Source organism: Dasypus novemcinctus, chromosome 24, assembly GCF_030445035.2.
Source record: "Dasypus novemcinctus isolate mDasNov1 chromosome 24, mDasNov1.1.hap2, whole genome shotgun sequence".
Lineage (NCBI taxonomy): Eukaryota > Metazoa > Chordata > Mammalia > Cingulata > Dasypodidae > Dasypus > Dasypus novemcinctus.
In genome coordinates this window covers 47752461-47777990 of record NC_080696.1, presented here as the reverse complement: position 1 = coordinate 47777990, position 25530 = coordinate 47752461, and the positions used below count along the sequence as shown (strand labels likewise).

Genomic DNA, 25530 nt, shown 5'->3' with positions numbered 1-25530 from the left:
AGGTTGAAAAATAGTGTGTATGGTAAAACATCCCATTAAAAAGTTTTAATATGTAAGCCTAGAAAATACCTAAAACAGTGGGTCTTGTTTTTTCAGAATAGGATTAGGAACCTCTGAGAATTTAATGAGTTTGAAATCCAAACCCACATGGCTGTCATGGGCTCAGGGGCTCCTTTCCCTCAAGTCCATCTACCACTCCAGGTTAAGAACTTCTTACCCAGAGGAGCCCATCAAGATGCGCAGAGCAGAGTATCTGGTGGGTGGGATTATGGGTATTCTTTATGAACTCTTTTTTGCTTAACTATATATTGACTTTTTTTTTTCTGTTCTGAGCATCTATTACTTATGACTAAAAAAAAAAAACAGGAACTAATTTTAAATTTTACTTTAAAATCCCTAATCAGGGGGAGTGGATGTGGCTCAAGCAGTTGAGCGCTCACCTCCCACAAGGGAAGTCCTGGGTTCAGTTCCTGGTGCCTCCTAAAGACAAACCAACAATAAACAAAAACAATGAGCAGACAATGAGCAAAAACAAATGAACAGAGGGGATATGGCTTGGGCAGTTGAGCACCTGCCTCCCACACGGGAGGTTCCAGGTTTGGTTCCCATGTCCCCTAAAGAAAAAACAAGAGCCCAAGCAGACAGTGAGTAAAAACACAATAAGCAAACACATGAGGGCGCCATCAGGTGTGTGTGTGTGTGTGTGTGTGTGTGAGAAGGGAATAAAAATAATCCTCAATCATTTCAGTCAGCTTCATCTAACTGGCAATGTTTTTATTTAAGGAAATTGCAAATTGAAAAATAGAGTGAATGCTCCAATAACCAGTTCATAAGGAAGTTAAGCCTGAAAGAGGTGAAGTGATTAGTTTGCCCAGGCCCTCACAGCAAGACAGGACCAGAACTCAGGTCCTAACTTGCAGATTGGTGTCCTTTGCTTCACACCTCCCCCTTTCCTTCTCATTGTGAACCCACCTGCTGCTTTCTCTCTAAGTCAGAAATGTGGGAGTGTCTCAGGCCTTCACAGATCTCCAGCTGACCTCCATCCCCCTCATATGCTTTGTGTGAATTCAGTGGAGTGGAGAAAACCATTAGCTCAGGTGGCTTCCACATATGCCTTTATTGGAAACCATACTGGGTTGCATATCAAACACAGAAAAATGCTAACAGAAGTCCTGGTGCCAGTACCAGGGCCAGGAGCCACCTGCCCATTCTGAAAGTCTGCTGTTGGGTGATCCTACCCCAAGCGATCTGCAAAGGCTGCAGGCAAGTCTACGCCATTTCTACCATATGGGACATTCTCTTGGGTGTATCCAAGTAATAGTGACAAGTCCTCTGTGGATGTGTCCTCCAGGCCGGCTCTGCCTGACTCTGACCTAAGAGAAAGGAGCGAGGCGCTTCTCTAGGACTCCTGACCATACTGGGTAGGGCTTAACCCTGGGCTCCCACTACTCCTTTTCCACCGACAGGACCCGGTAGAGGTGAGAGAATATGAGTGCATTTGGGCTCCACAGAAGCCCCAGGGAGCCTGACTCAGCTGTGACAGGTTTGGAAATTGACAAGGTGACTGGATAGGAAAGCTGAGAAAGAAGCATGAGACTTTTTCTGGTGTCTGTGCAGATGAGTTTCCTAAGGCCAGCCGCGGGGTGCTTTGTTTCAGAGCTCTGGTCGTGGTGGAGAGTACCACTAAGCTAAGCTCATTCTCAGAGGTACCGTGTGGCTCCAGGGTCTGGCTGTCCACTAGGAGAAGGTGCTTCAGAAGAGCCATAGAGAAGTCCTGCAGTCAGAGGATGGGATACTTCAACCTGAAGACCTGATGCTTCTCAAGGCCCACAGTGAGGATTTCTTTCTACACCTTATCAGGAAAAAACAATTAGGTACATGCATAACTACATCTTAAGAACAGACCACTTACTATTAATGAAAGAGGTGTAGATTTTTTGACAAAATCTTTAATGGCTTTTCAAAAAATATTACAAAAATAATACATGTACATTATAACAAGTTTAAACAATATATAAAGCAGTAAAAATAACCCCATTCCCCTATTTGTCCATTATAACAAATTAAACAATATATAAAGAAGTAAAAATAACTCCATATCCCCTATGGCAATAAAACAAGAAATATCACTTTTCAACCTACCCAGATTGAAAGATTAAAAAGAATGTCAATATCCAACAGACAAGGGTGCACAACCTTGGCACTAATGTCATTCTCTGTCACGGGGGGAGTCTTGTGCATGGCTGAATGTTCAGCAGGATCCCTGGCCTCTGTCTACTAGATATAAGTACCTCCCCCACCCCCAACGCGAGTTGTGACAAAATGTTTCCAGACATTGCCAGATGTGCCTTGGGACCAAACTGCCACACACATCCCTCTCCCCACCAACTGAGAACCATTGTAAACAAAGAGACACTCCAAACACTGTTGGTGGGAGGGGAATCTGGCAATTTGGCACATATATCAAAGATTAAAATGTGTGTCACCAGTTATTGCACTTCGAAATACATTTGCAAGAGTACAAACTTGTTTGCTAAGCGTTTTATTGCAGCTCTGTCTGTAATACTTAATAAATGGGTAATGACCCAAATGGCATTGGTGAGGAACTGCTTGAAAACATACACCTGTAAAATGACCAGGCATGGAAAAGGATAGGTGATTCTGACGTAGAGAGGATTTCAAGATAAAATTGTTAAGGGGAAAAAGCAAAGTGCAGAAGAATGTGGAGGACATTTTTATAAAATTTGAAGGCAAGCTGGCCCACATGGAGAGCTGGCCTGAGAAGAGAGGTGGCCCAAGCAGAGTGCTGGCCCACACAGAAAGCTAGTGCAGCAAAAATGATGCAACAAAAAGAGCCACAGAGGAGAGACGATAAAAGATGCAGCAGACCAGGGAGCTGAGGTGGCACAAGAGATTGAGCACCTTACTCCGATTCTGGAATGTCCCAAGGTTGGTTCCTGGTACTGCCTAAAGAGAAGACAAGCAGACACAGAAGAACACACAGAGAGCAGACAGTGAGTACAAAACAAGGGGTGGGGGTAGGAATAAAAATAAATCTTAAAAATATATATATACACACACAGAAATATGCACACACACACACACACACACACACATATAAGATTTATTTATTTTTAAATTTATTCCCCCGTCTCCCAGATGGTTTTCTTGTCTGTCTGCTCGCTTTCTCCAGGAGGCACCAGGAACTGAACCCAGGACCTCCCATATGGGAAGTAAATGCCCAAAGGCCTGAGCCACATCTCTTCCCTGCAGGCTGCGGCATTTGCAAGCTTGTGGCATCTGCTCGTTTAGGTGGCTAGCTCACTGTGGTGGCTACGGTGTCGAGCTTGTTGCAGTGGGTATGGCACCTAGCTTGTCTTCTTTAGGTGGCATGGGAACCCGAACCCAGGACCTCACACATGGCAGGCAGGTGCCCAACTGGTTGAGCCACATCGGCTTCCCATATATATATTTTAACACCTGGACAGAGGTGCTCTCAAACACAAACAATAGCTATCACTTGCAGAGTAAGATAGGGGATATAGGGAGGGAACATGGAATTTTCCATTTCTACTTTAAATACTTCAGCATCACTTGCATCTTTTTACAAGTACATTGTAAAATAATAAAGATAAAAATAAGAGGTATAACAGGGCCTAGTAGAAAAAGAAAGGAACTCTCACTAGGCTCCTGCCCTGCCCTTTCCCCTTGCTGATTATAATGAGTCAAACAAAAGAGCATTAGTCAGCAAATCCGGCTTAAAGGGTTCCTCAGGCCCCTCACTTTAAAGATAGTATCATACGCACCACTTCACTTGATTCTCAAAGCAATTCTTTGAAGTTGGCTGAGAGGGGTGATTCTTTTCATTTTGTAAGTGGGAAACAGGTTCAGAGAGTGCAGTGACTTTCCCAAGGGTCCACCACCAGGAAGTGACGCCTTTGAAGAGAGCACGGGTATCAAGACAGGTGTGGAGACAATTTCTTGATAAAAGTCAATGCATTTTCATTCCTGTACTTCCTAATTCCTACTTAGCCTGCAGCTCCCCAGCCATTCCATCAAAGACCTTAGCTTCTCAATGAGTCATTGCACAGCCCTGAGTTGCAAACTTGATTTGAATGAATCCAAAATGAGATGATAGCCTTAAAATCCAGAGGTTTTCTAATTCCCAAAATCTTCCCTTTGCAGGTCAAGTGCAAAACCTGGAGGTGAGAGAACAGTTTTCTTCTATAGGCCACAGCACAGAGATGACACAGTAGAAAATTAGTGAGAAGTTTCCATACAGCAGGGAGGGGGCAGCCCTTCTAGTCCTGTCAAGGAGAAAAGGGGGACGGGTATCAGACATAAGCATTCTGGTCCACCTTCCTCCAAAAGCACCTGCACAGGTTTGGGAGGATGCAAAGAACATCAGAATTGGTGCCCCACATCCTCAGGCAGAGCAAGGGCTTCCAGGAACTGGAGAGAAAGGTGGGCTTCAGGGGTCTGGCTTTTGAGATTTTGTTTTTGTTTAAAAGATGAAAGAAGACACAAAGAGTATTGGCATCTGTGGAAACTGAGAGTGTGAATTTCCTGAGAAGGTGGGAGAGATGCAACCTGAAGGATGTCAGAGTAGGGACCAGTCTTAGGAGGAAGGAAGGAGAAAAGAGGTAGGTGAGCAATGAGCTGGGCAGAGGTGAAAAGAGTGAGCAGGCATTCATCCCAGGGCTTCTCAGGCCTAGTCACACCTTTCTGTTGTTGCCTTCTTTTCTCTCAGGTTGAATAAGGTGTTTATGAATGTGTAAGCACTGGAGGCTGAAGACTGGTTTAGGGCACATACAGGTCAAGGAAAGAATGGGAGTCAGGCTGAGCCAGGAAACGATGCTACGGCAGTTCAAATGTCGACTTAAGCTGAAAAGTATTACCAAGATGCAGCTTAAAAAACCAAGCCCAGCTATTCTGAAATCAGGCAGCACACCTGACTATGAATGGTGAAAGGCTTAGCTCAATAGCAATAGAGCGGGGATTCTTTAAAATTTTGTTTTGAATATTTAAAATGTCCACATGATTCAAAAGTCAGAAAACAAAGAACACATTAAAAGTCTAGCCCCTACCATTCTTTGAAACACTATTAGTTTCTTGCATATTTTGCCAGTGTTTCTTTATGCAGATACAGACAATACAAATACATATTCTTAGCTGGGCATGTTGCTTTTTTCACTTACTACATCCTAGAGGACTTTCCTCAGTATACATAGTTTCCTCAAACTTTTTTCCCAGCCACACACAATTCTATTTTGGGGATGTGCCACGGTTTATTTATCAAGTCCTCCACTGATGGGCAGTGGGGTTGTTTCCAGCCTCTTACTAGTACAATCAAGGTGGAAATGGATAACCTTTTATGTAAGTCATGATGTATATGTGCAAATGTCATCTATAGGGTGTATTTCTAGGCTTGAAATTTTGATAGATACTGCCAAATTGCCCTCAACACGTTTGTCCATTTCCCAATTCCATGAGCAATGTATGAGGTGCCTGCTGACAGCACCCCAGCCCCAGCCCCAGAGCGTACTGTCAAACATTGGGATTTCTGCCGATCTGAGAGGTTTCAGATGGTATCCTGGCACACTTTTTTATTAAAAAGCATTTACCTTTTGAAGATTGAGGTTGAGCATCTTTTCATATGTTTAAGGGCCACTTGTAGTTCTTTTTCTGTCACATTCTCTGCTCATTTTCTTTATCATGTTGCTGCAAGAGTTATTAACCTGAGGTCTGTGGCTTTTTCAGGGGTCTCCAGACCCAGGTAAGGATAAGATTTATAGGGAAAAAAGAAGAGATCACCTTAAAATCCAATAAATATGTTGTGCATCCATATACGAAGTGTTTTTTTGTTATTTTTAAAAATTACTTAAGTTTACATATAAACACAGAAAAATGCACACACAAGTGTACAGTTTGATGAAATTCACAAACGGAACACACTCCTGCAACCATCACTCAGATTGAGAAACAGAACATTCCCCACTCAAGACTCCCTGCCAGTCCTCACCATCTGCAGATTCTTTTCTTCTGTAGCTTTACTTCTTGTTTCCATGTTTTGGCCTTACAATCTTCCTGTCATCAGCACACAGTTTAAATTGCAAAGTTCAAATGAATGAAAATTTGACAGAGAAGTTAGGCAATTCACCAACCCTTGGTCTTCAACACTTTGAAAGCCTCCTATAAAGCACTTTGCTACAAGCAGAGGGAACTGCCACCCTGGGGTGCCCTCTGCAGGTGATGAGCAGCCACCAGGAAAAGCCTCCCACTCCCTCCAGCCCTGAGGGTCCTTGAACTCATTTAACCAAAACCAGCAAGGAGTCTGGCTAAGTCAAATATCAAAGCATCCCAGAGTCTCAATCACTCTCCCCATTCTGTTCCCCAATATTTCAGGAAAGCAACTATCAAAATAAAGAACAAATATAGCTTTGGCACTAAGGAGAGAATGAGAGAACAGCTAAGCCCAACTCTCATCTATCTGCTCCAAAATCAAGAGATGGTTGAGAAGGATCTAGCTGCTAAAACCAACTGTCAAAGAAGCCAAAAGCCCTCAGTTATGTTTCTAAGCCAGAAGGTAACTGAAAATTAATTTGCTGAGATGACTGATTTACTGGCAGACTAATTCACTTGCTCATTCAACATGTATTTCTCTTGTTAATTTACCATGGCAAACGCTGTGCTAGTTACCAGGGAATAGGAGGCAGCCTCTGCTATGATGGAGGAAGTATGAAGTGCTCTGGGGGAGGATGGTGCAGGGGTATTTAACCTACATGGAGGGAGAGTGGTTGAAGGTGGGATGGGGAATGTTGGGGAACAAAATACAACAGATGCTTCCAGAAGTGTAGAATCTGGCCGGAGATACAAGGAATGTATGGGTAAAAGGCTAAGAAATAATCTGAGGTGGCACCTGAGAAAGTCCCAAGTAGAGAGTTACTGGAGTAAAGAAGGTGGGGAGGGGCCCTGGGAGCTGGCAAAGTTGGCAGATAGAAGAGTTGGTGACTCCTAAGTTGTGATGAGGGACAGGGAAGCCACCAGGCCACCGAGTGACGTTTCATAGTAGAAGAGAGTGGGAAGGGTCCCACCATTCAGGGTGGTGTGTGGGCCCAAGAACTCTACTTGTCAAGGTACTAAGAGTTGACCAAACACAGGGGATGGACCTCTTAAATGCTGACTGAGACCTATAAACCCAGTGGTGATCTATTACTTTGCAGAAGGGAATCCTTTTGTTTGCTTGGATCCAAGGTTTCCCTGGACCCCTCCCTCCCCTTACTGCCTCCCCTCTCTGTAGGGCCTTCATCTTCTGTGGCTTCAATGGCCACATGCATGCTGACTCAAGCTCTATCTCCAACCCAAGTCTCTCATGTAGACTTGAGACCCATCTATCTTCCTGGCTCCCCAGATACCTCTCAAGCTCAACATGTTCAAACTGAGTTCATTTAGAAAGATAGCTCGTCCTGCAGGGAACCAGTGAGCACAGACTCTAGCCAGAGCACCCTGGTTCAAATTCTAATCCTATCACTTACTAACTGTGGAACTGTAGAAAGTTACTAAACTTTTTCTTGCTTCAGTTCCCTTACCTGGATAATGAAGAAGGTAACTGTAACCTCAGAGGATTGTTGTAAGAATTAAAATGAGTTTTCTGATACATACTGAGATCTGTACAAGTATTAGCTGTCATTACTATGCCCCGTTTAAATGTTGTTCTTCCTGCTTTCTGTCAGCTGGATTAAACAGAATTCAATTAGAAACTGGAGACACAACCCATTCAGTTGCTCAAACTAGAAAGCAAATATCATCACTGACTTTCTCTCTGACTGCTCCTCCTATTTACAGTCAAGGCTTGCCAGAGCCTGATCTAGACAACTTCTGAATCTGTTACTTTGTGCCTCTTTCTACAGCCACCTACTTTCTTCATATCACTGCCCTTTCCATCGTGGATCACTGTACCAGCCCAGGGAGAAACCAGAGTGATCTTTCTAAAATAAATCTGGTCATTTCTTGTCTCTCCCCTTACTGTCTCGATTCTCAGGATAAAACCTAGACCCTTCACCATGGCCTTTCAGACCCTTCATGATCTGATTCCTGCTTTCAGTTGCATTTCAAACTCCTTGTGCCCAAAACCAAACTCTCTCCCCGCTCCCCAACCTGGTCTTCCTGGATTTCCCTCCTTAGTGAATGGTGCCACCCACTGGTCACTAATTAACTCAAGCTAGACAGCTCCAACCAGCATACCCTGCCAAGTCCTGTGAGCTATTTAGACTCCACTGTTTCCTCACCATCCTTTAGCCATTGCTTCAGTTCTGGCCCACACTCAAATTATTTCAAGTAACTTTTAACTGGCCTCTCATACATCCACTCTACCTCAAATCTATTTTCTAAATGGTTGCCAGAGTAATATAAATTGCAAATTGGGACAGTATTATTTTGTTTAAAATCATTCATGACCTTCAGGACAAAATCTAAGTTCCTGAACATGATTTTTTCTTTCAATTGGCTTGGACTCTTTCCAATCTCAACCCATTCCTTCCTATTTCCCAGGCTAATGCCTGACTTTCAAAACCCAGTTCAGACACAGCCTCCTCTAGGAAGTCTTCTCTGAAATACCCCTCTGCACACCCCGAATTGGACTAGGCAACCCTTCTCTGTGTCCATACAGCCTCTGGCTCCTCTGTGGACTGAGAGTATCTCAAGGGTCCCTCCGCCAGCACAGCACCAAGTGAGTCATAGGTGTTAACTCAGGTCTGTGAAGAGGGTGTGGGGGCACCGAAGTCATGAAGGGCAACTTGACACGCCCCTATATCACAGCAGAATAGACTAGGACCCAGCTCTCTTTACTCTCGAGGTATTCCCAAGTGATCAAAACACATTCAACTCCCACCACCATCCTGCCCTGGTAACAAAGTATTTCATAACAGGGTAAAAATACTTAAATCATCTCTGACATACAGTAAACGTTCAATTCATTCATCCAACAAATATTACTGAGTGCCAAGTGGTATTTATGGGAGGAGGGGGCAGATAACCCTGATCTAGTTAGTATATGGGGGTTGGGGGTGGAGGCTAAGACAAGCAGGAGAACTCAGTGATCAGGAGGGTGGGTGGAGAGTCAGACTGTCTGAATTTGAATCCCAGTTCTGCCATTGTATAACTCCAGGTAAATTACTTGGTTGTTCTGGGCCTGGATTTCCTTAGCTGTAAAATGCGGATAATACAGTACCTGTTTCTTAAGATTACGTTAATTAGATGAGCTAACCCTTATAAAGCAAGACACAAATTTCACTATTATCACCCCTAAGTCATGTTTTAAATTATATTAAGGTAAGGAATAAATTAATTTATTGGAGTCTTAAAACATAAGAAAAGACTACTTTTCCAGATTACCAATTGGTAGGATGCAGCCACATCATTAGGGAAATGGATTTTTTTTTCAGTGCTCTGACATCTCCAATTTTTTTAAAATTTATTTTTATTTTTTCCAATTTTTTTTTAAATCAAATGTTATCTTCCTATAAAAGTTGTTTTGTGGTATAAATAGATAGGAATTAAGTCTCCCCTAATTGATCACCTATAATACACTTATAACAAGAAGGCAGGACTATTAAAGGAACTTCACACCGACCATTGCTTTCTGATTAAATGGAATTACTATGTGCGTTAATACCAAATCAATTTCCTGAATATAAAGTTGACATTAAAGTTCAGGTTTTTACCCCCTACAGTCGAAAAGATTCTGTATTGCTGATGCAGGAGGCAGGTCTGGCTTTTTGTTCACTCAGGTTACACACACTACAGTTTATCTCATTCCAAATCACCATGTTCCCTACACTGAATCAGCCAAGAGATAATAATCTGAAATTTCAGACCACATCAGGTGGTGTGAGTTAACAGATTTCATTACTCCCAAGAGGGTCTCACCTTCCAAGTAGACCCTGAGTCACAGTCACATCCACGGAAAGCATCTAACTTTGTGATGGAGACCTGCTTACATAAAATGCAAGTCTTTTCCTCCAAGTTTTTTAGTTTTTGGTATTTAATGCCATAAAGTGTGGAAAGAAGGCAAATGTGAATTCACTGAAAGTGTGAGGTCTACTATGCCCCTAGGAACTGTGTTAGGTTCTGGGAATTCATTAGTGATCAGACAGTCCTTGCTCTCAAGGATGTATGAGATTTTACCTCAAACTATATTTTGGAATGACACCTTAAAATATACTATAAATATAAAATATTGGGCTTGAAGAATTCACTTGGAAACTTCTGAGAAAAAAATGCATCACACTTTCCTTTTTCTTGATCTTTTCTAAGAGATGTTGAAGTATTGGGCAGCAGTGGAAGAAAAGGCTTTTGAGACACTTTAATTCCTGACCCAGCCACTTACTAGCACTGTGTGACATAGGAGAAGGGGAGCTAGAACAATTCTGAGTCTCAGTTATTTTTACCTGTAAAATGTTAAAAATGACAGAAATGTTACATGAAAGGTGTGCACTGCTGTTGATTTGCAAATGGCAGCCATTATTAGCATCATTAGATTTGATGACGGAACTTTTCTATTAAGTTTTTTTTTCATTCCCTGTCAGTTATTTAGCCTCTCTAATGAACAAGGAGAATTTAAAATGTTTTACCCAGGGTAAACAACCTTATACAATGAACTGCAGATCCCATTCCCAGACATGGGTCAGGCATTCCAAGGCCTGGCTGTAGCTAGACTATCTTCAACAGCTATCTGTAATTATGTGACTATAAGTAAGGTATTTGGAGGATGCCGGTAGGAGGGGCCAGGTAACTACCCTTACTCTAGGGCTGGGTCAGAACCAACTTTGGCCAACTGTTGAGGAAAGCCATCTTTTCCCACAAAGCTCAGAGAAGTGCAGACATGCAACTGGGAAGCTGCATGTGAGAGGCACAACTAGATCAGCAGAACCAGCACTGATGATGGAGGGACCTACAGAATTTGTGCAGAACAGCCCTTCCCTGCCTGCCACCTGAGCAGTCGTGAGAATGACAAAAACGGAAAGAATCCTAAAAATCGCGTACCTGGGTGAACTGCCTAAACCTTTTTGCAAAATTTGGTGTGTATGTGCAATTCTCTGGCGAGAGGAACTATAGTTTTCACCATCCATGCCTGGGGGGTGGGGTGGGGAGGGCTCGCTAATATAGTCCAACTTCCTCATTCAATAGGTGGGGAAACTGAGGCCTAGAGAACAAAAGGCAGTTGCCTGAAGACCAACAGCTGGGGCAAAAGAACCGAAGCATTTCAATTCCAATTCCGGCCTCACATTCATGGCCCCGGCCACAAGCCAATACCTCTTCGCTTCTCTGCAGGCCCCGAAAGGTCCTTAGAAAGAGAGGGCTGGTGTGCAGCGTAGGAAATGTCGCAGACAGTCCAGGTTCCAGCATTAGGGGGACCGCAGTGCCAAGCGTCCGGACAGGGCTCCATAGTCCTGAAGATTTCCCCACCCCGCCCTCCTCCCCGAGGAATTCCGTTGCCTTGGTGACTCCAGGTAGAGGACCAGGGTCAAGGAGATCCCGGGGATGCGGAGGCGGCTTGCCGACCGCGAAGAACAACGCCTACTCACTCACCTGACAGAGAGGAGGAAACAGGCACGCCCCAAAAACCGGTCCAGAACACACACACGGAAAATGGAGGAGGGAGCGAAAAGAATAACAGGAAGTGACGTAAGACGCACGTGCTTCCGAGAGGGGCGGTGCTGGGCGTTTGAGAGGCGCGGCCGCCGCCCTGCGCCTGCGCAACCACAGCCTGCCGCGCTGCCGAGTCACTGGGGTGGGAGGGGCATGATTAGGGGGCGGGGCGCGGGCTCAAGTGACGCAGGCGCAGTGCGACTTCGGAGGCGCGAGCCACCCTTTCGGGTTTGGATCCGGGTCAGTCAGGCGCCGCGATCGGGGAGAGGCGATCTCAACTAACGAGACCGGATCACCGGAGCGCCCAGCTGCGAAGAGGCAAGTGCCCTGACGTGACGGGGAGGGGCCGAGGCACCGCGCCTCGGCCTCCAGGCCGGCTCTGGCCGCGGACAGCTTCCTCGGGACCCACCCGCTTCTCGTCGCGTCGCCTCCCGGCTCTGCCTGCCTGGGCCGCGCCTGGGCCTCTCCGCGCCCGCTTAGCTGTCGCGGCCTGCCCTGCCCCGGGCTCCGCTCTTTCGGCGGTTCCCGCCTTCCAGTCCTCTGGCGGCCCCTGCCGCGTCTCGCTTCTCCGCGGTCTCCTGCCCAGCCCTGTAGCTTCCCCTTTTCGCTGTCCCCGGCCGCCCTTCGCCCCTTCCCGCCCTTTCTCGCGCATCCAATCTCGTTGGCTGCCTCTTCGGTTCAGCTCGCGTCTCCTTCATCTCTTGTGTCTCGGCCCGATTTTAGCCTCTGGTTGTGGCCGGGGGAGGATCTTGAGAGGAGAACTTTCCAGCTGGAAACCGCGGGCGGGCAGAGCCGGGGCTCTGGACAGCTCCCGGCTCGGAGATGTCCCCATTCTCCAGATACGCACCTTTCCCCCCGGGCCTGTTAAGCCGCGAAAGATCCAGATTTCGAGTGAAAAGAATTAACATCAGGCTTTGGCTCTAGCCTTGCGAATGTGGAGGTTGAGTGGGTGTGTAGAAAAGGGTGTGGATGTGTTTTTGTCCTAGGGGCTGATTGTTTCAACCTAACTCTTGGAGAGTTGCTGGACTGGGTTTTCTTCCGCAGATTGACGCTTCCTGGTGGTCTGGGCAAGTTGCTAAATCTTTTAACTTTGTAATGACATGCTTACGTGGGGATCCTTTCTTGATCATGATCAGTTCTTTTCAGAGTCCAGAAAATTTGGGCCTAGGCTTGCTGTTCAAGGAGGTCTTGGTTAAAGCTGCAAGATATAAATAAAACTGTGACACACGCTTTTCATTAAAAGTCAGGAAATACCAGGAATTTGCCCTTTTAATGGAGGAACTTAGAAGAACTTTACTTGTCTTTTTTGAAACTTCGGGGGAAAATCCGAGGCCGAGATAATTGCCTGGTGTGATTTGATTTAAGGCAATGCAAAATAACTTCTAATGGGCCAGTTAAAGCTTCATTTCTGGGTATTGTTTAACTTCAAGAAGTCACTGCAGTGAAAATACAAGAATGTCTTACACAAATTTAGTGTTAATGAAGCAGGACAAACCAATTACATCTGTTTCCCAGAGTGAGTTGTACAGCTCTTGCTTTGAGTAGATGGAAAGCTAGGAATACAGAGAACCATAATAAGCCTTTTGTAATTACACACGTGCTCTGATATAGTTCTTAAGTTATGGCAAGGATTTATCATTGCTCTAGATTAAAATAACTGAGAAAAAAAAGGTGGGTAATCAAAATAGTTTAGATGGCACTTTGTTGCTAAAGTTTTAGTGTGTGACCAGCTTTTTCTATTGGTCTGTTTCAGTCTGCAGGGCTGTTAAGTCAGCACTATTACATAGTTAAAGTTACATATCTGTAGGTGCAAAATATTTTAGCACAGTGTTAGATTTTAAGCTCCTGGAGGGCCGGAATCAGATTCCAGTCCTTATAGGAATGAGGTTCTCTGTCCTCTGTGATAGGTGCACCCTTAAATCCCTAGCATCCAGTCTAGTACCAAGCACATGGTAGGGATTCTGCAAATTCTTGTGGAAGAAATAAATTTCTGCCTATGGAATTCAGCAGTGTGTATGTATACGTGATATTTACTTAAATACTGACTGATTTTCAGAGAGGCTGGAAGAGGGTCTGTATGTGGGCTGGTGGGTGGGAAGACTGGCATAGATGATTTATTAGTTACGTAAGGGCCAGTAGGCTGAGCATTTGACTGACTGGTGGTAAGATTATTGAGGCAAACTGTAAGTTAAACTTTAATTTAGTTCTGCCAGCAGGAAAAGTTTACAGTCTATGATAACACCCTTTCAGATGCTGTGGAGCATCAAAAATATTAGAATACATGATCTTTGCCCAGCTCTTCCCCCCACCCCTCATGTATCTAGGACAGTATTGTGTATTTGGGAGGCTCCTACTCTAAATCCAGAAGAATTAAGGACTGGTGAAATATAGAATTGGGTAGATAACTTTTCCTCATGTTTATGTAATGTACTGGTTAAATAGCCAACAAAATATGCATGGAAAATGTATTCAAATTTATCATAAGTTGAGGTGAAAGCTAATTAAATTCTTGAGACTGTTTTTAGTGCTTCTTAGATCTCCCCAAAATACCTTAACTTCTAAAGTAAATAGAAGTGAAATAGTCTTGATTCCTTGCTGTTTTATATTGTCACTGATATTACATGGTTACATTGTATCAAACATATTATGACACCTTGACCTGACCTTTGGAATATTAGAGGTCTCATAATAACATCAAACCTACCCCTGAGAAATGAGCAGATATGGAATCAGAGACAACCTAGGGTTGTGGGGAGGCACTACTCCCTCTGAGAGTGCTTAAGGGGGGTGGGGGGATGGGGTTGGGGTAAGGTTAGAAATAAAGAAGAGGTGAAGTGATTCCTTTTCTTCAAAAATTCCCCATCTTCTGTTTTTTGGTTTCATTTATTTCTTATTCCCTTTGATATTTTCATAGCTACTGGTTTGCTTATTTTCTATTCAGGATTTTGTATTAACTGATTTGTTAACCTGGATAAAAATAATTTGGAGACTAAATCCGAAGAGTTTATTAACAGGCATCTCTGTTGTGATTCTTGAGGCTTGGAGTTGGTTCCTCCTTCCCCTTTTCTTTGTTTAAACATGAAAATTAAAGTGGAAGAAAAGGAGAACTTTAGTTAATCAAGCTAGTGATTAAATGGAAACCATATAAGGGTGCATCTATGGAACAATAATTTGTAGTTTTTCTTTTCTTTCTACCTCTTTTGGCCAATTTTCTGTTCTTTATGCATTTCAAGTGTAGTTCATTTATTTTCTTGCTTAATAGTGTTCAAAGAGATGAAAGAAACCAAATCAAGGTATCAGCCTTATAGGCAGACTGTTGAATAATCAGTAATCAGTGAAACATGTTTCTAATACTGCTTTAATCCTGACTTAATAATGGTAACATCTTGTTCTTGAAAATATGTCATCTTGAATATTGATATCTGGGTCAGAATGGCTTTAGTGAATTGTTTATCATGTGCCATGAGATTATACTTAACTGGAATTGTTTGGGTTGGACAAACACGCATTAGTATTTTAAAGAATCAGAGTGCTATAGGTTAGCTGTTTCCTTTTTAGTTCTGATACAGAGGTCATTTCATCTGTAGGATTCTAGACTCCTACAGCTAGGAAGACACCCACCCATTAAAAAGTATACCAGAACACAGATTTTAGGTAATCTTCTTTCCAGAACTGTGTAGTAGGATATTGGTGTCAAAAATTTGGACAGTTTAAATTCTACTGAAATAGACATTTTCTGTTTCATTTCATTTGTCTTCAGAAATAAAACCTGATTCCTAATTGTATATACTGAAGCTTCCTTTTAGAAAGATAAATTTTCTTTTTTTCCTGGCAAGTAGTTATAATATCAGTAGTATAGATTTTCCCAAAAGGTATATTTTTGAACCCTCCTGTATTTCACTTTGCTCATCTTATTTTTATTTATTTTTTAGTATTGACGGGAACATCCATACTAGTGTAAAAACTTTCACAATGAAATCTGAAGCCAAGGATGGAGAGGAGGAGAGTCTACAAACTGCTTTCAAGAAATTAAGAGTGGATGCATCAGGGTAATTAAATATGTAATAAATTTTTTGGGAATGATTTGTTTATCAGATTTAAATAGTCCTTTTCCTCTCAAGAGCTCTTCCTCTTCTAAAATTCCTTATTATTCGTAGAAGATATCAGTGCATTAATGGTGTGACATTCTGTTTAATTCTGCCCAGCATTGTTCAACTTAAAAAAGAAGCCCTTCTGTTAAATTTGAAAAGTAGCAGTTCATTGTAATTAACTTTGAGGAGGACCTCCTCGCCCTATTTTTTAATCAGAGATTGTCAAACAGGGTACCATCAGAGATTTCCTCATCTCAAGGGAATCACAATATTTTTCACTAAAAGTGAATTGGCTCAATAGAAATCTTTGAAGACATGGTAGATTTCATGGGCTCTGATTGCTGAGCTGATCACTATGGAAACCTCTGTTCAGTAGGGTTCTGTCACTGAGATCAATAATCTTAGACTCTTTGGCCAGGCTAATTAGAGCACCTGCAGACCAGCTGCTGTCTGAATGTTAATATTGCACCCTTTGTAAAATGTTCTGTGCAGATTTTTCTCACCCCATTCTTTGCCCTACAAAATTTTAATGAACTTAAGAATTTTTGTTTTTGTGAATGAAAACAAACACTGGAAGCTCTGAGGAGAACACTTTACAACATGCAATGATAATAATTGCTAACCTTTATTACTTATTCTAGGCCCTGAATCCTGGATTAAGTACTTTGTGCACATTATTTCATTTAATCCTCATTACAATGCTCAAAGGTAGATACTACTATAATTCCAGTTTATAGATGTAGCACAGAAAGATTAAGTTACTTAGTAAAGGTCACATTGGTAAGAAGTGCCAAGCCAGTATTTGAACCCAGGGAGTATATTTCCAAAATCTGTGCTCTTGTCCACTCCTTCATACGGTACCTTGAAGATGACATGAAGGAATCATGCAGTACCTGGCACATAGTTAAAATTAAGTAAATGTTGCCTTGGCTGTCTGCCTATTGCTAGTACTATTTTTGGCCTACCAAATGAGATTTATACTAATAGATTGACGTAGTAGATGTTAAAGATGCTCACATTTTGCTTCCATGTTAAGTCAAATAAATACCTTTTTCCTTCAAGTGTTTTTTTCTTCTTGTCATTAATTGATCGGTAGTTTGATAAAACATTTGGAAAACTGGAAGCAAAGTACAGAAGCAGGTAGTTTCCAGATTATGATTGCAATATATTCCTTTGTGATTTCTGGTATAGAATCAATTTTTAAAATCAGGAAAACACTAGAACTGTAAACACACATACATAATTCATATAACATCTCTTAGTTATAAACATATACATAACTCTTAGTACACAAACTTTTTTCCTTTTTAAGAAGTTATTTTAAGAAGTTGGAATGTAAAATTAAGTTATATTGGTGGCCCTAAAAATTACTTGGAACTTAAAAAAAAAATGCCAAGTATCATCTGTACTGTATAGTCTGAAAGTATCTATTTGTAGCATGTGATCTGCCCTGGATAATACTATAGAAAGAGAAGGAACACGGGAACATTTGAGGTAACCAAGGAGAGTAGAAGGGGTGAATCAGTACCATGACTAAGCAGATTTAAGACTTGTGTAATGCAGTGTATATTGCTAGTTGTTTCATATTTTGCAGATTTACAAATGGGACATTTGAGGGACTGACTCATAAACTAACCAAACCTTGCCAGGAGTTTAACATGAGCCTGTTCAACAGGTTTTGATTCTTAATGGTATGTGTCTTATCAGGACAAATCTCTGTATAGTTCCTATAAAAGAACAGAAAATACCTATTATCTGACTATAAATAGTACATGCTTACTGTAAAAATTTTACAAAAACAAAAAAGTATTAAAAAAGGAAGTAAAAGTTACTATTTGCCATAGCTACTGTTACCATTTTGTTAGTTCCCTTCTGGACCAGAGTTAAGTTTTTATATGTGTGTATGTGTGTATGATATACACACAGAGGTGTTTATTCATCCTGTTTCCTTATAATATGTTACAAATATTTCCCATATCATTAAAAATTCTTTGTATACTTTTAAAAAATTCCTAATATTCCATTGTGTAGATGTGCCATAATTTATATAATACAGTATTTTTATACTGTTAGACATTTTTATTCCCAGTTTCTTGTTATTTTAAATTATGTTTCATTGAACTACTTTAACAGATTCATGTCTCTTTCTAAAGGATTTTTACCAATATCACAGCATGTATAGTAGGAACCCACTGTGTGTGTATGTGTTTTGAAAACGTCTGATAGGATTTACACCAAAATGTTAATGTTGGTAATCTCTGGGTTGCAAGACTATAGGTGATTCTCTTTTTCTCTCTTTTACATTTTTTCATGTTCTTCACTGGGAACCTGTATTACCTGTGCAATTTTAAACCACAAGTATTTAATTCTGAGTAATGTTTCAAGTTTATTAGTTGGAGAATTTGGAATATTTTCCTCAAAGTCATTTAATACTTGAAATTGTATTCATTTTTGTTCCAGACTTAGTTCCCACAGTTTTAGATTGAAAATAAGTACTCAGTGTCATTCTCCTTCTCCCTGGACCTAAGGCCTTGATCTGCCCCAGATAAATAGCCTAAAAGTCCATATCCAGATGCTGATTATACTTAATCATTTGTGGGCTTATGAATTTGCAACTGTGGGCTTCTAAGGATCCTCTAAATTTGGTTTGGAGGAAAATTTACATGAAAAGCTGAGCAGAGAAATCCAAACTAGAAAGAGAAGTTATAGATAGAAGGTTGTATTTGGCTTGGTGAGAGCAATGAATTCTCCTCATTTTACAGTCTTCTATAGCAGTAAACTTTTTTTATCTTTTAGGTCCATAGCATCTCTGACTGTTGGAGATGGCACAGGTGTTAGAGCATCAGTCAGAACAGCTGCAGATGATACCAAACCTAAAACCACATGTGCATCTAAAGACAGTTGGCATGGGTAAGAGCTTCTTATTGCAGATGATTTTTATCCCAATACCTTAAAATGTTGGATTTTTTTCCCCTGAGTGTTCAGGAAATAGTATGTTATGAATCTTAGTAGGATAGAAACACTGATGGAAGTCACTTTATTTGAAGTTATATTTTACCATACTGATTTTTATGATTTGCTGAGACTTCTTCTATGGCCTGGCTCATAGTCAATTTTTATAATGTTCTATGTCTGCTTGAGAAGAATGGATCTTCTCTAATTGTTGTGTCTTGGATTCTATATATATCTGTTAAATCTGGCTTCATTGTTGATAATGAAAAATCAACTTTCAATCTAATTGTTCTCTTGGAAATTATCTGTCTAGTCTCTGGCTGCTTTTAAGATCCTCCTGTTGTTTTTGGTATTCTACAGTTTTGCTGCAGTGTATCTAGATGTGATTTCTTATTTGTCCTGCTCCAGTGTGCTTCCTATATCTATAATTTATTTTCTTTCATCAAATCAGAAAATTATTCAGCCATGATCTCTTAAAAAATCACTGTCCTCCATTTCTCTGTTCTTTTTTTCAGAGACTCTAGATTCCTTCCATGTCTCTCCTTTTTTTTTTTCTTTTGAGGTACTGGGCTGGGGATTGAACCTGGGACCTCTTACGTAGGAAGCCAGCACTCAACCACTGAGCCAAATTGGTTCCCCAGAGTTGGCCTTTTCATTTGTTTGCTTGTAGTTGTGTCTTTGTTCCTAGGAGGCACTGGGGACTGAACCTGAGACCTCCCATGTGGGAAGCAGGTGCTCAACAGTTTGAGCCATATCCATTCTCATCCATGTCTCTTCTTTTACATTTTTCCCCCAAATCCTTGTCTCTGTGCTGCCTTCCAGGTCAGGGTCATCACAGATTTTTTTTTTTTTTTTTTTTTAAGGTACAAATAGTAAATATTTTAGGCTTTGGAGGCCAAGAGGCAAAATCAAGGATTTTATGTAGGTACATAACATAATAAGAGGGAAAACTTTTGCCTGGCTCCCTTTCCTTGGGTGGGCCATCCTGGCTGGTGGATACACTTTGCACCCAGTTGCTCAAACACTCTCAGGATGAATTGACCAGCCTAAGGGGAAGTTTTACTTTCTGTCCCTGGGGGACAGTGCCAGTGCCAGGGTCAATTTTACTTGCTGCCTCAGTGACATATGAGTCCCAGCATGTCCTTCTTTTCTCTAGAGAGCCTGTCTCAACTTGGATAGCTAAATGGACTCTCAGACTGAGGTTCTATCTCTTAGTGCCCAGTAGTTGCTGATAGTAGACCCCTAACAGAGCAGAGAGGAGAACAGGGGACAGGGGCCACCGCAGCTTGGTCTCCATGACTCACAGTGCCATCCTACTGGAGCTGTGCCTGCAGGCTATACAGAAACAGGTGGGAGGCTGTACTTGACTCACAGGCTATAGTTTGCCCACCAGAATTGTATGTAATTCGGATTTATCTTCCAGTTCACTAATTCTTAAGCTCTAAGATTTCTGCTGTTTACCCTATTTAATTTAATTTCAAAATAAAATACTAATGTTCTTATCTATTATTTTCCAATGTGTTTGGCAGTTTGTGTACTCTTTTTTCCTTGATCAATTATTTAAATATTTTAAAAATATTTGTCTTAGATAGTATACAGTGTATAGTGTGCCTGATAGTTCCTCAGGAAGTCTCTTTGTTTGTCAGCAGGTGCCAGTGGTGGAAATAAATCTTAAATCCACTGCTTTGTTTAGTAATAATGGCATAGTGGCCATTTGTAGTGTAGGCTTCACAGTGGTACTGAAGTTGCTGTGTTCGGGGCCTATGGCATAACATTTAGGTTTTACAGTTTCCGTTTAAGTTGTCTGCAGGGTGCTTCTCCCACACCCACTTCTCAGGTTCACCAGCCTAGGACTGGGGCAGGGCAGGGGTTCTGCACTAAATGTTTGGCCTGAGTGATTGAATAAAAATTACCCTTGGGATCCAGTGTGGCTCAGTGGTTGATCATGGGCTTCCCACATAGGAGGTCCTGGATTCAATCCCTGACCCTGGTACCTCAGAAAAAAAAAATTACCCTTTATCTCTCTTGTTCCAAAAGCTTGCTAATAAAGGGGATATTGAAGTTTGTGAGACAAAGAGACTTTGGTAGCTTGAAAATGGAGGCAGGCATCTCTTTGGGGGATATTTATGGCTTTAGACTCATAAATCTTAGAGGAGGTAAAGTCCCAACTATCATAAAAGAAACTAGGACGATTCCTTATCCCAACATTTTGTATATGTTTTCCTCTTAGGTCTACAAGGAAGTCTTCAAGAGGAGCAGTGAGAACCCAGCGTCGTCGACGTTCTAAGTCGCCTGTCCTTCACCCTCCAAAGTTTATACATTGCAGTACAATAGCTGCTTCTTCTGGCAACCAGCTCAAGCACAAAAGCCAGACTGACTCCACTGATGGCAGCAGTGGGCTGGGAATTTCAACCCCTAAAGAGTTCAATGCAGGAGAGTGCTCTACTTCTCTTGATGCTAATCACACAGGGGCAGTCATTGAGCCTTTGAGAAGTTCGGTTCTAAGGCTTCCATCAAAGAGTAAGAAGGAAGATTCCTCTGATGTTACCCAGGTTTCCCAAGCAAGTCTCAAGGCCAGTGATTTCTCTGACTTTCAGTCTGTTTCCAAGCTAAACCAGGGCAAGCCATGTGCGTGCATAGGCAAGGAGTGCCAGTGTAAGAGATGGCACGATATGGAAGTATATTCCTTTTCAGGCCTGCAGAATGTCCCTCCCTTGGCCCCAGAGCGAAGATCTACGCTTGAGGACTACTCTCAGTCGCTCCACACCAGAACTCTGTCTGGCTCTCCTCGCTCCTGTTCTGAGCAAGCTCGAGTCTATGTGGATGATGTGACCATTGAGGACCTGTCAGGCTACATGGAATATTACTTGTATATTCCCAAGAAAATGTCCCACATGGCAGAAATGATGTACACCTGATAGCAAAAAGCTACTTAATATGCTTTAAACCAATGAAGGGTTGTCAGAGATTTAGTTAATGGCAGACCTTGGAGCCACTTTGTGTGAGAAGACATCTCCTACTCACTGTGCTTGCAATAAAAACATTTCTTGGCATCTCAGTTAATCTGCATTCTTTAAACTTACTCTCTGTTCTTAAATACCACCAAAGCAAGCAGATAAGGAAAAATCCCTCTAATTTAGAAATGTTCCTAGGCAATGAAGAAACCTTGAGACTGGAAGTGGTGGGTATATGGTAAAAGCCTTTGTACAGCAGTGCTTATTTTCAGATCTGTTGAAGATTTGGTGACCAAGGAAAATCAAATGTGGTTTTGTAACTGGACAGAGCATTTGTCATGCCTTAGTTGCCAACCCAAATATTAGAAGTTATATGACTGATTTAAACCATCTCTGATTTAATGCAAGATTTATTGTCTTTAAAGGTTTCTTATGTTGTTATTAAGCCAGAAATTTAAGGTTTAGCCTCAATAAACTAGCTGACCTGCCCTATATTGCTTGAGAGAGTCGTTAACCATCACTGAGTAACCCCGGTTGCTGCTCGTCACCCTGAGGCCTGCTGCATGAGGTTTCTTGTATAGGAGGCGGCTGAGAGTGGGCTGCATCACTCTGAGGGAGGGGTGTGATATTTGAAATGAATGTCTTCATCGTCTCTGGCATTTTCATATCTAAGGCACGTTTGTTTCAGTCAGTTGTAATATAGGTCTCTCATACCTCAGTTTCATCTGTTCGGTTCTGGATGATTATTAATCTCTTTGATAACCCTAGAAAGGAATGTTGTACATGCTATATCTCATACTCTGGTAGACCATCCCTAAGTTCCCTCCAAAATTTGGTAAAAAATCTATCCTCAGTTTCAGCTGGAAGATAAATCCCTTTATTTTTCAGGTAGCTCCAAAATGAATTTTGCATATGCTAGCTTATATTTTAAGTCAGACCATCCTTAACATACTCATCAAATTTAGTGAAAATTTGTCCAGCTGTGTTAACATAATAGAGAAAGTTTAGTTAACTTGCCTTTAGATTGTAAAATGTTTTCACTATTTGCTAAGGCATTCCTACTGGGTTACTATTTTTTTTTAAAGGTTTCTTTTAAAAAAATTTATCTGCCCCCCCTCCCCCGTCTGCTTTTATTTATTTCTCCCTGCCCCCCCCACTGTTGTCTGCTCTGTGTCCATTCGCTGTGGTGTTCTGTGTCTGCTGCATTCTTGTCAGCGGTACCGGGAATCTGTGGCTCTTTTGGGTCATCTTGCTGCATCAGCTATCCGTGTGTGCGGTGCCACTTCTGGGCAGGCTGCTCTTTTTTTCATGTGGGGTGGCTCTCCGTGCAGGGCGCACTCTGCACGTGGGGCACCCCTTTGCGGGGGATACCCCTGTGTGGCACAACACTCCTTGTGCACATCAGCACTGCGTGTGGGCCAGCTTACCACATGGGTCAGGAGGCCCAGGGTTTGAATCCTGGACTCCCATATGGTAGTCGGACGCTCTTTATCAGTTGAGCCAAATCCGCTTCCCCTGGCTATACTATTGATTCATGACATTGGGGTCTGGGCTTCACAAATAGGTGACTTGTACTTGGGAGAGGGGTAAGAGTATTTACTAGAAAAGCCTTGGGCTTTAAGTAGTGGGAGAACCCTGCTAGTTACTAGTTTAGTATGGACTTAATAACACATCTGAAGGCTATGATTAGAGCAAGGGAGTAGCATGCCTTGCCATCACATTACTTGGAACTGTAACATATTTCTTAAGAATGGGAACAGAAGATTTGCTACTTCATTTATCTCCAGCAGCAATTTTCAAACTTTTTGGTCTCAGGACTCCTTTATACTTAGAAATTCAAGGGGAACAGATGTAGCTCAAGTGGTTAAGTGCCTGTTTTCCTTGTACAAGGCCCTGGGTTCAATCCCTGGCACCTTCTAAATAAATAGAACAAAAAAAATTTTGAGAATTCTGAAGAGCTTTTGTTTATATGGGTTATATCAATATTTACCAATTACCTATCAATATTTACTAATACCAGTATTAGAAATTAAAAGTAAGAAATTTTTAATACATTTATTACTTCACTTAAAAATAATGTACCCTGGAATGGGTGTGGCTCAAGCAGTTGAGTGCCTGCCTACCACATGGGAGGTTCCAGGTTCAGTTCCTGGTGCCTCCTGAAAAAACAACAAGCAAAACATGGTAAAACGAACTCAAGGAAGCTGATGTGGCTCAGTGGTTGAGTGCCGGGCTACCCACTTACAAGTTCAATCCCTGGCCCTGGGTACCTAAAAAAAAAAAAACAGACATTACATGTTAACATTTTTAAATGAAAATATTCTGCAAAACAAATGTAGTGAGAAGCATTGCTTTACATAGTTGTAAATCTCTTCTTTATTGTTTGGTGTTGATAGAAGACAGTTGGATTCTATCTGCTCCTGCATTCAGTCTCTTGTGATAACCTTGATTGAGTGGCTTTTGGAAAACTCGGCTTACTGTATGCTTGTGAGAATGAATGTGTAAAAGGCAAATGTATCACGAAAGTAGTTCTTGACCTTGCAGACCCCCTGAAAGGGTCTTGGAGACTGGCAGGGATTCCTGGGTCATACTTTGACAACCACTAATCTAGGTCACTACAGCTTCTGCTTATAAAGGTATTGCCCCACTCTCACATCCACAACCAGTGTTTTGCCTCACTTTTTTTTTTTTTTTTTAACTGGAGAGCGGTGGAACAGATTCTGCTCAGCATTTACTTGAATTAAGATGGGTTACTAAGTCCCTAAGTCCTTTGTAGTTTGCTTTTCAAACCAGTGGTCTGGTATTTTAATGCTGTATATTAACAGAACAGTCACCAAAGAATGAAGACTGATGCATATTCCTTTCATAGGAAGTTGTTTTGAGGAGGGATGTAAAGATGGAAAAGGACAAAGTTTCCATGATCTAGTAACATGTTGAAGGAATCCAAATTTGAATGAAAGTTTAGGTGATCCAGATTTCTGGGAATGAGTTGTATCTATCAGTCAAAATCTCCCTCAAACCATGAATTTTTTTAAAATTTACAAACCATGAATCTTGATGCTGAAAATTACTTTGCTCATACCCTGTTGGGCCATCTTTATTATTAGTGTCACTGGAACATTTGACCTTTTGTGGGTGTGACTTACTGAAGTAATTTTCTTTCTCTAATGCATCCTGGAAAATGTATTCAGTTTGTGGATTAAGGGATTAGGTTTAACTCTCATGTTTTGAAAGTCGCATCCTGATTGCCACATAACTTCATTTAATAACTTCATGGAGCATTCAGTCATTTTATTCAATAAATAGCTATTCATGGAGCATTCATTTTATTTAAAAATATTTATCAAGTGCCTGCTACATGTCAGTCGCTGTAGTAGGTGCTGGGAATAGAACAGTAAACAGAGCAGTGTCCTTGTCCTCATGTGGAGAAAGGCCTTGAACATACTTATGATATATAAATGCAATGGACAGAAAAAGCTTTAGAAGAAAGGAAGGGCTGGGGTAGGGGATGCTATTTTATTTCTCTGATACCACATTTGAGAAGAGACCTGAAGGAAGTGAGGGAGGCAGCCATGTGAGATGGGAGAAAACATTCCTTGCAGAAGGAACAGCAAAGATACTGATGTGGCTAAAGCAAGTGAGATCAGAGAGGTTTAGGGGGTGGGCATGTTTGCAGATCATGGAGGGCCTTGTAGGCCATTTTAAAGGCTCTGGTTCTTATTGGAATGACATAGGGACCATTTGGGGAGTTTGGAGTAGAAGAGAGACATAATCAGACTTGCCTTTTAAAAAAGCACTGGCTGTATGTGTAGACTAAGAAGGGAGCAAAGGAAAGAAGCAAGGAGGGCAGTGATGAGACTAGTGCTGTAAATCAGGCTATGGTT

General features: G+C 41.7%; 1 protein-coding gene and 1 long non-coding RNA gene across 6 annotated transcripts; one reads left to right on the top strand and one right to left on the bottom strand.

Annotated features, from left to right (window-relative positions):
- Positions 1–753: 753 nt before the first annotated feature.
- Positions 754–11691, bottom strand: LOC105747143 (uncharacterized). 2 transcript variants are annotated; one of them, XR_011647336.1, is made up of 4 exons: positions 11590–11691; positions 5625–5764; positions 3807–4307; positions 754–1852 (listed from the first exon to the last, which is right to left on the bottom strand). It is a non-coding gene; the product is annotated as an uncharacterized lncRNA (long non-coding RNA). The 2 variants fall into 2 exon arrangements; XR_009183238.2 differs by lacking the exon at positions 754–1852 and having other exon boundaries at positions 1887–4307.
- A 153-nt stretch (positions 11692–11844) lies between these two features.
- OSER1 (oxidative stress responsive serine rich 1) lies at positions 11845–22138 on the top strand. Of its 4 annotated transcripts, none has more exons than XM_004468930.5 (4): positions 11845–11967; positions 15582–15698; positions 18537–18650; positions 20923–22138. In XM_004468930.5, exons 2-4 carry the CDS (start codon positions 15622–15624, stop codon positions 21608–21610), a joined length of 879 nt encoding a protein of 292 aa, XP_004468987.1. In that variant the 5' UTR covers positions 11845–11967; positions 15582–15621; the 3' UTR covers positions 21611–22138. The 4 variants fall into 4 exon arrangements, with proteins under 4 accessions (XP_004468987.1, XP_023447629.1, XP_058143110.1 ...); XM_023591861.3 differs by lacking the exon at positions 11845–11967 and adding an exon at positions 12392–12716; XM_058287127.2 differs by lacking the exon at positions 11845–11967 and adding an exon at positions 14722–14942.
- The last annotated feature ends 3392 nt before the right edge of the window (positions 22139–25530 follow it).

Bases quoted from the DNA above. Each gene is read 5' to 3' on its own strand.
- OSER1 (XM_058287127.2), top strand. From the start codon at position 14,923: ATGAAAGAAACCAAATCAAG. The intron at 15,699-18,536 runs GTAATTAAATAT...TTTATCTTTTAG, and splicing joins TTAAGAGTGGATGCATCAGG to GTCCATAGCATCTCTGACTG. The intron at 18,651-20,922 runs GTAAGAGCTTCT...TTTTCCTCTTAG, and splicing joins TCTAAAGACAGTTGGCATGG to GTCTACAAGGAAGTCTTCAA.